The sequence below is a fragment of the Labrus bergylta genome, chromosome 11 (genome assembly GCF_963930695.1).
Source record: "Labrus bergylta chromosome 11, fLabBer1.1, whole genome shotgun sequence".
NCBI classification, from domain to species: Eukaryota; Metazoa; Chordata; class Actinopteri; order Labriformes; family Labridae; genus Labrus; species Labrus bergylta.
This window is the reverse complement of record NC_089205.1, coordinates 20792140-20806093: the sequence shown is the minus strand read 5'-3', so window position 1 is coordinate 20806093 and position 13954 is coordinate 20792140. Positions and strand designations below refer to the sequence as shown.

The 13954-nt window shown below is 40.1% G+C and overlaps 1 protein-coding gene across 2 annotated transcripts in view; it reads left to right on the top strand.

Moving 5' to 3' along the window:
* Positions 1 to 51: 51 nt before the first annotated feature.
* The window catches only part of ift80 (intraflagellar transport 80 homolog (Chlamydomonas)), a 35979-nt gene continuing 22076 nt past the window's right edge, over positions 52 to 13954 (top strand). Inside the window, exons 1-8 of one of the 2 annotated variants that reach the window (XM_065959915.1) lie at positions 52 to 838; positions 979 to 1042; positions 1334 to 1552; positions 3985 to 4095; positions 4241 to 4309; positions 7568 to 7677; positions 10864 to 10953; positions 11040 to 11177. In XM_065959915.1, coding sequence (XP_065815987.1) covers positions 1003 to 1042; positions 1334 to 1552; positions 3985 to 4095; positions 4241 to 4309; positions 7568 to 7677; positions 10864 to 10953; positions 11040 to 11177 — 777 coding nt within the window. In that variant the 5' untranslated portion in view covers positions 52 to 838; positions 979 to 1002. The remainder of the gene's footprint in view (positions 839 to 978; positions 1043 to 1333; positions 1553 to 3984; positions 4096 to 4240; positions 4310 to 7567; positions 7678 to 10863; positions 10954 to 11039; positions 11178 to 13954) is intronic. The other variant, XM_065959914.1, reaches the window with a different exon arrangement.

The following is a 13954-nucleotide window of genomic DNA, read 5'->3' as shown; positions in this document are numbered from 1 at the left end:
CAAACTGACGCAAGGCACCATGGAACGTTCAAAGGGCAGGGGAAAAAAAAAAATTCAAAAAAAGGGGGACGAAGCCAACTCCGCCTCGTTGCGAGCAAAAATCAGAATGATTTTAAATAACTAACAGACGAATGACAAGAACGGTGCAATACTTTAACAAAAAAAAAACAACAACAATTTGAATCAATGTTTTTGTCGTGTTCTTAGGCTTTTGTTCTTGTTCTTGTTCGCTTGCCTGGATACTGACGAACGGAAATCCACCTCGGGGATTAGTGAACAAACTATGAAATGATGTTTAATGATTAGATTAATAATGTTGGTGTTAAATTATTTAAATGAGTCGTGTTAAAACCCTTTTTATTAAAAAAAAAAATGTCATACTATGCTTGAAAAATGGGTGGAAATATCCGTTTTTTGAAGGAAGCGAGATTTGGAACCCTCGCGAGAAGTCAGATTTGAAGCGACTTTGCTTGTGACCCAGATAAAAATGGCTAACCAAGTGTTAGCTTTAATAACGTGAAGTAAAGTGCAGAATTGTGATGCCAAATGTTTACTCTGAACTTTTTTTTTTTTTTTTGGCTGCTCTTCTATCTGTGCGGGAGCAAACGAAACGCAGAAGGTGCCCTCGGGTCATGTCAGGCAGCATCTGACGACAGAACGACGCGTGTTTCCACCAGAAGTAACAAGCAAACGTGTTAGCATTAAGTCACAGGCAGGACTCTGGAGACGTCTGAGGAGTCACGTTAGCAACAACAACAGGTACCTTAGCAACTGCAAACGCTTCTATTATTCAACAGCCTCCGGAGCATGCCGTCTGTTGAATCACCTTCTGGACGGGGTAACTCGTTGTCTGGTCTTCTATGTTGTTTCTTTTATTGTGTATATTGATATGTCTGTGATATAAGTAGCTTTAACATCAGATTAACTGTTACTAACCCTCTTTCTTTTTTTTTCTTCTTTTTTTTGTTGATCTAATAGGAGACAGCAGCCAAAGATATCATCATGAGATTGAAAACATCGCTGCTACAGGAACCTAAACATATCCTTTTCAATATGTTTTTTTGTTTTTCAACATAGCCTTGTATTTATTTACAGCTCGAATATGTATCCACAAAGTCAAAACTTAGGTATTGTAACAAGTGTTATTGTAAGCATCACTAAGGTTTTGAGATTATTTTAGAATTGTTACCCATTGCCTTGCCTAAGTAATCACATACTATTAATTTACTCTATGATATCTGAAGCTTTAGATGTATTTTATACAATCTAACAAATTGTACATTTCACATAATATACATTTCCTTGATCACTTTCCTTAACCGCAGATCACATAAGGAACTTGTTAGTTGCGTTGGCTGGACCACAGCAGATGAGCTGTACTCATGTAGTGAGGACCACCAGATTCTGAAATGGAACCTGTTGGCTAGTGAGACCAGTCTGGTTGTCAAATTGCCAGAGGATATCTACCCAATTGACCTTCACTGGTTCCCCAAAACCGTTGGTGGCAAAAAACAGAACCAGACTGAGATCTTTGTCCTTACCAGCACTGATGGCAAGTCTCTTTATTCTCTACAATCTGTCCATACCTTAACAGAAGAGCAGAGATGGTCATTTGCTAACTGAATTTATAAAACTTGGTAACTGTTGTCCAGACCTTTTTTTTTTTTTGTACAATTTCATGAAAGGAAATATTTTTTTTGTATCCCAGTGTGTCCCCGTCTGCTCTAGTTTAATTGAACCATGTCAATTTACTAAAACTTTTTTTCACCAAAGTTTATTTTTGATATTCATATTTGTAAAAGGAAAAAAAAAACTGAGTGTGTGTGATGAGCTTCTACTTGGCCTCTTGTGTCTTTGGGCTTATATTAGATACCAACACACAGAATATGGATGTACTGTTATGGCAGGCTATGTCTGGTCACAACACTAATGGCAGTGTAGGGTTGCATAAACACACCCACAAACTGAAGCAGCAATTTTCTCTGGCAAACCCGAGAGAAGTGAAAACTCTGTTACCATTCATGTTTGCAGCTTTCTTCTGCTTCTTGTCCTCTCACAGATAAACAAATATCAGTTCTGCGATACGCTTGCTTTTTCTTGAAATACATACTTTGGAATTGACAAAAAAAATGCAACAATCACATCCTTTTATTTAAAAAAACTTAAGTGCATTAGAGGCTGTTTCTTTTTTTTTAGGATTTTAGGATTTGGAAGAGAATGTATAAAATATTCTCAGAGATCTGTTGGATAAATGTAGTCCAAAAGCTCGGATGGGAATTGTGTTTATCAACGCTCATATTTATTTTTGTATTTTGTTTATGAAATCTGAGCTTTTTCCGGTTACACACGCTTTTGAAGAAAAAAAACTTGCCTCATTCAATTTCTCCAACTATAGTTCATTATGGAGGTCACGGTGGGGCAGTGGTTAGTGTGCACGCGAGTCCCATGTACAGAGGCTATCCCTTGAAGCGGGCGGCCCGGGTTCAAATCTGATCCTTTCCCACATGTCATTCCCCACTCTCTCTCCCTGATTTCTGACTCAATCCACTGTCCTATCTCTCAACAGAACAACAACAACAATGCCCAAAAATACATCTTTGAAAAAAAAAAAAAGTGTTAATCATTATGAGATGCTTAGTATTCTTGATGTACCGGTATAAGAAACATTGCACAGTGAGATGCATCGTTTCCATTCTGCCAGAAAGGCTATTGTTTCGATTGGAAGCAGACTCGTACCAAAGTAAGCCTAAAGAATATCTCTGGCTCTCTGCACTGTAGAACTACAATGTGGGGTCAAAATAGAGTTGCACACAGAGGTATCATCACACCAAATAAAAAGAATGTCAAATAGGTGATTGTTGTGTAGTTGGGATTAGATGTTAAAAACCACTGTCAGATATCAAAGAGACAAGAACAAAACAGTATATAAAAGCAGCGCATACATATGATCTGCTTACATAGAGAAGCACTGTTGAAGTGTTTGTTCATGCTAATAAAAATTGAATTTATATTTTCTTAACTTTTTCTTTCAGTACAGCTGTGTTACACTCACTACCTGCTTGATCAGTAACATCCACTTTTGTTGGGGTGTCCAATTTTAGAAATGAGAGCGAGCAGCAGCGTGCTGATTTGCAGTTTCAGTCCACCAGAAATTACATAGAACATCCAGGATTTTTTAATACACACTGCCACAAAGTATATGTCAGGGCTTACGTCTTCAATAACTGTCTCCATGCCTGATCACCCTCCATGTCTAGGAAATGGAAGATTCCTCTTATTCATCTTAAGCAATCTGTTTATTTTCACCAATCTGCTCTTTTGCCACAAGTTTGTGTTTAAGTTTGGAGAAATAAAATGCTCTGTGGCAAATTGTGTGCAAACTGATAAGTCAGTGTAAGATTTAGGATATAGATTTTTGTCCTGGATTGTAAAGTTTATTTACAGTAGTAAAGATATACTTTCTTATCACTGTTTTATTTAACATGAAATAGTGTGCATGTCTTCCACTCTTTTGTTTCAACCTATAACCTGACCCACTCAAGTCTCTATCCTTTACAGTGTTTCCCCTAGGTTTACAGCGTTGGGGGGGGGGGGGGGGGGACAAGCCGACACGACGACACAAACACTTGAAGGAGTCTTGGTGTTCATGTGTTACTTTATGTGTTATATATATATATATATATATGTGTGTGTCATGTGTTACTGCTCTATCGGAAAGGTATCCTTAAATGACTTCTTTCCCTGATTTCCGACTCTATCCACCTTCCTATCCCTACAATAAAGGCACAAAAAGCCCAAAAATAAATCTTAAAAAAAAAAAAAAGAAGAAGATTAATATAATGGTAGGGGAAACACTGAACTTTATATTAAATGAGTCCCTTGTAGTAGCAAGTGAATATCAGCAGATTCCAGTGTTACTCACCCATATCAGCCCAGGACCTGAGTGTGGCCACACAGTAAGCCTCTTTTTTTGTCTCTTTACAGGGAAGTTCCACCTGACCTCCAAGATAGGGCGCATTGAGAAAAGTGTCGAAGCACACAAAGGAGCTGTTTTGGCAGGAAGATGGAACTATGACGGGACCGCTCTAATCACAGGTTAAGATAACAGGAAAATACATTGTTTCATCGGCATGTAACAAACACACATTTGATCAACCAACTTTAATATCAGAATAAGATTTATATAAAAAAAAAAAATGCTGACATTTACATTTGTATTTGTTCCATTTGATCTCATTAGCTGGAGAAGATGGACATATCAAGATCTGGTCAAAAAGTGGGATGCTGCGCTCAACACTGGCCAACCAAGGTAAGACTAAGACCTCTTTTTACATCACTAAAAGTAGCTTCTGCTTTAGAAAAACTCCTTTCCATGGTTATATGTGGAGTACATTCATTTGTTACGCACTCATTATCTGCATACTTAAACAGTTTAAACATATGCACTCCTGAAAAGTTCTAGAGAATATCAGGTAGACTTAGTACATTTTACATTATATCAATGCTATGTGTAGTCTGACAGAATCCCAATATCGGAGAGCAGAGAAGAACATACTGGCAAACAGAAAACATGATGAAGCAGTTTAATTACGCGCATGGTAGATTGCAACAGTTGCGTGCATGCAGTCTATAGTTGTGCACCGATTGCAGGGAATTTAAACGTCACAAAACCCTCCCACTCACTTCAAGATGAATTCTCCTGACAATATCCTGCTGAGTTCTCACATCAGCTCACACAGACTTCATGTGGAAAAAATATGAAGTGACTGGCAGGAGAAACTCCGGATAAAGTCAGAGTGAGAAATGTGATTGTTTGCATTCACACAGGCAGCTCACATCGAAAACTTCAGGAGTTTTGTGCAAGTGTGAACAAGGCATTTGTTATAATAATGGTTGGCTATGGCCCTTATGTTTGCATTACTTGATAGACTGAACAATGAACAGCACAATCCTTTTCATTCCAAAACAACAATTTGAAAAAGTTCAGTTGTAACACAGCAGCAGCTGTGATATATTAATTGGCAGAGGTGAACGTTGAGGACTATTGATTTCACTACTTGAAAGAACAACTGTAGCCAGCAACTTTGATCAACTCTGTCTTAGGCACAATACTCTTGTGCGTTTACAACTTGAAACTTTTGCCTGTTTAATCATTGCAATGTACTTTCTGCACGCCAGTTTTGCACTTTTTATATGTGTCTAAATATGATTTCCTGGAGAAAGAAACAGAACACTGTATCATTTTGACATTTAAGATTGAGGTTGTTTGGGATGTTATAAATAGGCCGACAGAATACAGAGTCTTTCTGTAGGACTGCTGTATTTAGTAAGTGGGTAGCCAACAAAGAGGCTGTAGATAGTAAACTTGACATAATGTGTTCTCATTGTGCGCACACATGCAACCCAATAAGGGTTGAAGCTGTATATCAGGGTGTCTTAAAAATCCATGTCCCCCTCTATAGTATCAATCTTAATTCATATAATTTGAACGTCAGTGTGAGGAAGAGCTTTGCACACAGTTCAAAGCGGGACACGTACATAACAGATGCTAGCCAGCAGCAGGAGCCAGTCACTGACCAACCAGCTGCAGGCATTTAGTAAACACAGCACAACATACTGACATCAATTACACCTTCTCTGTCTCTATCTCACACATACAAACACACACAGGTACTGATCACTTCTGGACCATTTGTCTCTTTTATGATAGAGAGGAAACATTGCGCAGAAAAAAACAAAACATAGCAGACCCATGTCTATCAGGTTATTAATATAGCTTTATTACAGTATATTTATAGCCTGATATATGACGACCCAGATGGCACCTACTTTATCTCAACTTATATGTTGTTTTCTTTTAGTCATTGCACTGCCATTCAACAATTTGTAATGACAGAAAGCGTTATATAGTGGTGTTTCTGCACTATCACAGTAGCTGAGTGATCTGCATGACCTCCTTTAGTGTTGAGTCTTTTCACTCAAACAAGACATTTTTAATGACAATCAAGCAGGACGTGTTTTTCTCTCCTCTTGGTTGTGCGATTGTATGAACGTGTGTATGTCCAATACAAACTGAATAGTTTCAAAACAGTTGTTTGTGCCCACCTCAATCAATGTGTCAGAATAATGTTTCTTAAAGCTGATGTACAATGACGTCATGTCCATCTAATCGTCTTACATTTAATTGATCTTATTTACGATTTGTTTTTTATGCGGATCTTGTGCAATAATGGTGTTGTGCAATATATGTCTTTGTGCTTCTCTGTTTACTTATGGGTCAGTGTTTGTTTCTATTGTTTTTATTCATTTATTCTACAGTGGAAGCAGCTGAATGTTTGCCGCACTTGAGTGCAAGACAAGTTTCCCCAAGGGAACAATAAAGTGTATCATATTGTACCAAAAGTGTTGGGCCCTATCAGGATGTATTTGGTTTCGGTGCAACCCAAAAAACCAGAGTTCAAGTTTCTTTTTTTTATAAAAAAAAACCTCCATAAAGTTTCAACGTTTTATAGGAAGGGAGTTTTATTAAAAGCCATAAAATAGTCTTAATGATACATTTCTCTGTCCAGAGTTCATGTTATAAATGGCTTACTTATTAATTGATTCATCATGCTGTTTGACTTATTAAACTTACTTCTTAGATGTGGGACAGAAAAAAGATATGGTGGGGGGGAGGGGGGAGAGAGAGAGTTGGCTTCTGGGGGAAATGGATGGCACACTCCTGCTGAATGACGGGTGCTGTGGAAAATGGCAGGAAAACGGCAAATCAGACCCACTTTATTGGAACATTTTTCCTAAGCTGGCTGTTTGTAAAATGAGCTGTTGGGTTACAGGCTTCTCAACAGACACAGATTTGTAGAACACCTGGAAATAGTAGCTTTGCCACAGATACACAACATCCTCCACATGGCACTCACACCATTGCAGGTGTTGCCTCTCTTCAGAGCCCACAACTCCATACACATGTACGCACACATGTTCATACACACATACTCTGCTGGGCTACTCTGACCCATTTTAAGAGAGAGAGAGCTCTAGGAAGAGGTTAGAAGTGAGTGAGCGGGAGGGAGGAACTCATCTCACCTCCTCATTGCCTTTGTCAGATTTAGATCATGTGACTTGTTGGCATTTGTGAAAAACCACATGCACCTGGAGTGGGGTTAAATGTCAGGCCCTCTACCCTTCCACACGTGCGTAGCCACAAACCAACTCACACACAGACACTCATACATTTTCCTCACACATTTTCACAAAGAACACGCAAACACACACCTTATGTGTGCTTATATGGAGTAGGCTTTCTCAGGTTTTCTCAGCTGTAAGCCTGAAAGCTAAGTGCTGTTCTATAGGCTGAATAAGGTGAGAGCTCTGAGGGAGAATGATACCTTCTGAGAGGAAGAATTATCACTGCTGTGTAGTTCTAGTTAACCTAAGGCAAGGGAAAAAGTCATACACATACACACATTTAATTCCCTTTTTTTTTTTACAAGCCCAATTCATTGCTCATTGCCTGATATTAATCTCACTCGCCATCATCTTTGTACCTGTATTCCTGCATATCTTGTAGGGTCTCCTGTGTATTCTGTGTCCTGGGGTCCGGACTCAGACAGAATCCTCTACACGTCAGGAAGACAGCTGATCATCAAGCCTCTGCAGCCGAGTGCCAAAGTCATACAGGTACAATGTAATAAAGTTTATGTGTACTTTTCAGTTGTGAAACTCTACTACATGTATTTATACATTCTACACGAATCACATGGAGCATAGTATTTCATCTATACAGGATTAATAGTTTTCGAAACTGAGAAGGTCCCACCGATTGTTTACGTATTCTGTTCAAGACAGGACTCTTAACGCCCTTGTTACTCCTCGCCAAAATAGGCATAATGGTAGGTCAAAGTCGTTCTGCCACTGAGTCAGCATTAGAGGTAGTAACAGAACTGTTACAGGGAGGAAATGGCATACCTGTGAAACGTCCGAGCTGACAGGGCTGAACAGCTGCGTCAGTGTTTCTAAATGTGTGCATGTGAAGCTCGGGTTGTTTTTATACATGTCATGCCTGTCCCGCTCCCATCATGCACTGTAAAGTCACACTGGGACACCAATACTACAGCGTTGAGGGGTTCAATGTAAATGTATAAAGATGGAGTTTCAAACATCACAACAGCAGAATCAAAGAGTTGGAGAGCCTAGTCAATCTTCAGGTCAACATTGTGATGGGATCAAGAGAAATTTGGTCATGTAAGTTAGTAAAACTTTATTTCTATAGCACTTTTAAAACACTCGGTTACAAAAGCCCTGTTTCAACCAAGCGGTCCGGTTCACTTTGGTCCTCTACAGTACCAATTTATTGGCGTTTCCATCGTCAAAAGTTGGGAATGGTACCAAAATAAGGGACCCATACCGTCCTACTTTTGTTGGGGTGCCAAGGGTACCGATCCAACCCTAAAGGGTCCCTTGTTTACTGTGTCCCTGTTCTTACTGAACGTTTAACTTTATTAATAGCGGGCTACATTGTGTTGGGCTGCTATGATGTCACACTGTTACATAGCTGACACGGCTATCTCCATCTGACTTACACTCCGCTTACTAAATAAGGGTACGGTTCGCTGTGGAAACGCAAGCAAGTTCAGGGTTTACCGTACTGAACTGTACCAAACTGTACTGAACCAAAACCTGACTGCTTGGTGGAAACGGGGCTAAAGTGCTTTACAAATAAAAGCAATCCAATAATTCATACAGAGACAATTTGCATGAATAAATCACAATGTCAAGAAGGGCAAAGTTTAAATCAGGAAAACACAAAAACAAACTAAGCACAAGAAAAGGGGGATTGGGAGTTCCATGTAGGTTTGTCTGCATATGTGAGTTGTGATCCATTAGATTATAATTACCATCACTCCAATAAACATTAGTGTTTCAAAAGCTTCCAGGTCATATGACCCAATTACTAATCATCAGCTCTGAGAATTTCTTACATCAAGTTGATTTAAAAAAAACTGTTATTTAGAGTTTGTCGTTGAGCTTCTTTGTTGTGAAAATGGCTGTCCTTCAGATGTAGGCCGCATGTCAAACACAACAGGCAGCTACGTTGTTCAGTGGCATTCTCCAGAGGAAGATTTGAAGGATCTGGACAGAAGCTGTTGCAATTCCTTTTTTTTTTTTTCTTTTTTTTAATTCTATCTTTACACAATACAGATGATGAATATATATCTTTCTTTATTGTGGCAACAGTTCATCTACCAAGTGGATAAATCAATTAAAGAGAAACACATTTCAGATAGTATTTACGACGGTGGACACGCCAAGTTCCTAGTAACGGACATGTGTTTGGGTTTCTGTTTGTCTTTGTTTATGATTGGATTTTACCCAGTCTTTTTTCTCCAGCTCTTGGGACCCTATAGCTAAATTCATTATCTGTTCAACCGCCCTGGAAAGTATCCAATACTGAGAAGCTTCTTTGTTGTTAATATCTTTATGGGTTTTTTTTATTTCCTGCGCAAATGTAGCTTGGAATTACTTTTGTATTGTGTCCTAACATAGATTAGCCCTTGATTTTTGCCAGTTAAACTTGAGGTTAACTTATTATAATTATTATTGCCACTTAAAGGCTAAATAAAAATAATAAAATCCAATAGATTAGTTTGTCGTTGCTCTGCATTGATGAAGTGTGCAAGACATACTGTAAGACCTTGCACACTAGCGAGTATTTTTCTTGTTCATGCATACATTTGTTTATTATTCTCCTTGAAGCTGAATAGCGCCTGGGACCTTAGAAAAACAGTGGAGGGTTAAATGTGCGCCTTCTCAGACCTTTTCTCTACCCCAGCTATTACCACACAGGCATGTGCAGGCCCATGCACATACAAATAAACACACATCCAGCTTCATCACCTCTCCATGAGACCCCCTGGAGACGCAGTGACGCGAGTTGAACCAGTGTGATCTCAATCTGAATGGTCAAAATGCATTTGCCAACCATGGCACACCATAGACTAGTCTTACATTGCCTGGCTGTTGAAGTTGATGTGACCGGGGTGTGATGAACAGATTTTTGAGAAGGATCCCCAAAAGACTTACTAACAATCCCTTATAAGGAGACAGATGCACATAACACACTTGGGCATGTATTTACTTGTGTATCCCTTGGACATGTACGTTTAGGAAGCTGGATAAGAAAAATGGAGTGTAGGCGGGAAAGGGTAAGATAAGGCTGGTGACAGGCTTATTGGTCTGTATTAGACTCTTGGCTCTGAAACACTGCCATTTGAGGCGAGATACTTGCGCCCCTGTTACGCCTCGCGTGCAAAGTGTAACGCATGGATGCAGAATGGTGGGGTGAAGCTGTTATGCCCCACTATTTTTCTGCCATCAGAGTAGTAGCAGAGGCGTAATGGGGGGGGGGGGGGGGGGGGGGGAGACTGTGGCATTGTGTAACGTCGGAGCCGGCAGGCCGGAACTGCGCCATGTGTGAGCGCTTGTGTATGTGAAGCTCCCGCTGTGTGTTCACACGGCGTGCCTCTCATGCTTCCACGGTGCCGTAGTGCGGTGTGAATGCACACACTTGGGCACCAATATTACGCTGTTTCAGATGCGATATGTAAGTATACGAAGGCGTAATGAGGGTTGGACTTGTCGTTGTAAAATGGCACTCTGTAAAGGGCTACTTCTACATCTTGTAGAGAGTAATCTTTTATTTATGCTGATATGAAAAGATTCAGAAACTTCCCAATGTCCACAAACAAGAATGATTGCCACTTCCTCGCAGCCTATCCTGCTTATCTTTATATTATACTCGGTGAAATGTATGAATGGCGTCATTTTATAGTGTTTCATAAAATTCTTTTTTCTGTTTCTCTTTAGTGGAAGGCCCATGACGGGATCATTCTAAAGGTTGACTGGAATTCCGTCAATGACCTCATACTGTCAGGTGGAGAGGACTGCAAGTATAAGGTGTGTAGTTGTAGATGCTAAGTGAGTGTGTGAGTGTTTTTTTGGGGGGGGGTTTTTGCCATTCAAATCATGTCCTCCCCTAACAGGTTTGGGACAGTTACGGCCGTCTGCTTTACTCTTCGTCGTCACATGACTACCCGATCACGTCTTTGTCCTGGGCACCGGATGGAGAGGTGTTTGCTGTGGGCTCCTATAACACCCTGCGGCTCTGTGACAAGACTGGAGTAAGAAAGACAAGTCTTTTATTCACATTCATTACCATACTGACCGTACTGACATTTTAATGGCATGCCCAATCACGACTCTTGTGACATTGAAGTTAGTCTGAAGGACGAAGATGTTGTTAGCTGTGTGTTTGAAATGTCCCCTACTTCTCAGAATTTAATATTTCATTTGATTATTTGATCATTCGTAACTTTGTTTCAGTGCAAGCACTTTGCGCATGCAGCTGATAATCAGACAATTCAAAAACCAATATTGCCCAACACTTCCAGCTGGTAGTTCATTCACCATCAGCACAAGTGCACTCTCAAGTGCTCTTGCAGTAATTTGACTTAAAGCCTTTTCACACATGACTAAATACAGCCAGGGAGTGCTGTTTACAGTTGAGAAGATAATACATGTTTTTTCAGATACACGTCAAAAGGGCTGGTATACTCTCTCAGGACTGTCTTTTAGATCACGTTAAAGCCTTAGGTGTCGATACTCCATGTTGAAGCTTATTGTTAAAGCCCCATTCAAAAGATTGTGCATGTGTTATTGCCTTATGTGAAAAGAAATTATGTCTGAATTTAGCTTTTGAAATTAGCAAGAACAAAGTATGCATTCACTTGAATTAATATTCCTCGATCACCTTTGAGAATTCTGGATTAATACAAAAGACTCAAACAATCTATAGACACTTTTCTTTCTGATGTAAATGGATGAACACCGTTGTCCTCCACCCAAAGAAAAAACCGTGTTAGAAATGCCTCTGTTATGTTGCAGTGATAGAAAAGCAACTTGCCCGTAAAGCCCGAACTCCATGTACTTTTCACATATGGCAAGCTTCTGTTGTGTGTGTTTTATTTGTTTATTCTTGTCCACCAATATGACATTTATGCTTTGTGATCCGTCATGTTCTTTTCCCCTTAAACATACAGTTACTGTGGCACACTGTCAGCTTTTCCAGTGCAGCATGGTTTACATTGTGTAGTTCACTACAGGCCTTATGGCTTCCATACATTGCTCATCTCTGTAAACCACATTAAGCTGCATGCCACATGTTCTTGTTACCTGGTGCTGATGGCGACTGGAGTTATAATGAGAGGGGAAATGAGAGAATGATGAATGGTAATTGTTGTTTTATTATTGCTGAACGTTTGGCCGGAGAATAATATTACTAGCCCCCCCCCCCCCCTCTGACCTCATGGGACTTTCAGGGCTTCTTTGAGTTTTCTGGTGAGTTGTCAGTGTACTGCCGTTTCAGAGCTGTTGTAATGAAAACAAACAGCAAGGGCTGGGTTTTTTGTGTTGCAGAACACCATGCGTTTCATGCTCCATTTTGATTTAATTAGGATCAAATGGCTTTTTTTTTCTGGAGCACTAAAACAAATGGACTGGAGAGAAGTCTGAGCCAACACATATGTCTTTTGCAGAGGGGTAAGGTGTGTGTTTGTGTGTATTTTGGAAAATTTGTATTCATATATTGAGTATGAACATCCAAATGGAGACAGGGGAAATACCTGATCTTTGATTATTGCTTTTGGTAATCTGCAGTAGTTTTTGTCAGGTTGTAGCAATGGGCTGATGAAATCGTTGAATAAAAGCCAGCTCATATTTATTTCCTCAGCGTGAACAAGCATAAAGAGCTCTTAAAACTATAACAGATGAAACTGAGTACAACTTGCTCCTTATTTTTTGTAATGACCCGATTTACCTTACGCCCCTCTCATTATGGGTTTGTTTACGCAGTTGGTTTGTTCCATTGTTTTGTCATTGCACCACTTGCTTTGCTGTGGTGTGTCTCGGTTAAGGCAGTGTGATGATGATGATAATTATGATGATTATGGTTCTGCCCTGCTCTCACTGGAGGAAGGGTATGCTTGCCTTCTCCTCCCTAAGCCCCTCAGAGACAGCGTGTACTGTAGCGTGGCGTGGGAGGCTTGCTCAAGACGAGGATAGAGTTGGGGGGGTGGGGGGGGGGGGGGGGTGCGAAGAGAAACAGAGGAAAAGAAAGAGAAAATCCCTCTCAAAGGTCACTCCATTTGAGTTGCTTTCTCCGTGTTAATTCAGAGATACTCTCTCTTCATGCACCAAAATATAAAAATGTCACTTTGCACCATTATGCACACTTGTACTATAATTACTGTAATCTCATTGGGCTTAAGTGTTTACACACAAACATTGAAGCCATTGACCAATTACAGGGGGCTTTACCTGTGCTGTCGCTGGGATGTGTTTGCAGTGCAGAAAGGGTTAAGCAGTGCAAAGACTCTTTTCAGTTACTAGCATGACTAATGGGAAGGAGTTTCATTCTGTATCTGCTACAATGAAACCTTGCACTTAAACGTATTGCTGCTGGCTCAGCAGGATCAGCCTCGCGCATTTAACCCCTTCACCTCCCTGTCCAGCCCAGCTCGCCTCTCGCCCTTAACTCTCTCCAACTCTTTTAGTTTTTTTTCTCCTCCAAACTTTCTTCCTCTATGCACCACAGGGCAGATGTAGTGTGTTAGCCCCCTCATTATCACCATGGAGGGAGGGGTATGCTCACTTACACACTAACACACACTCAAACACACACACACAAAGTTTATGTCAAGGGAACATACTCAGAGAGATTAGTCTTCCAGCTCCAGAGAGCCCCCTTTAGACTGAACATAAAGTTTTTTTTCTGTTCTGTTTTTCCATGAAACGTCAATATTTAGCTGATTCCGAATACATAATGACATCAAATTCATATTTGATTATTTTTGTAGCAATTTTGTTGTGTTCTTGTGTGTGGAGTACATTTTCTCTTCAC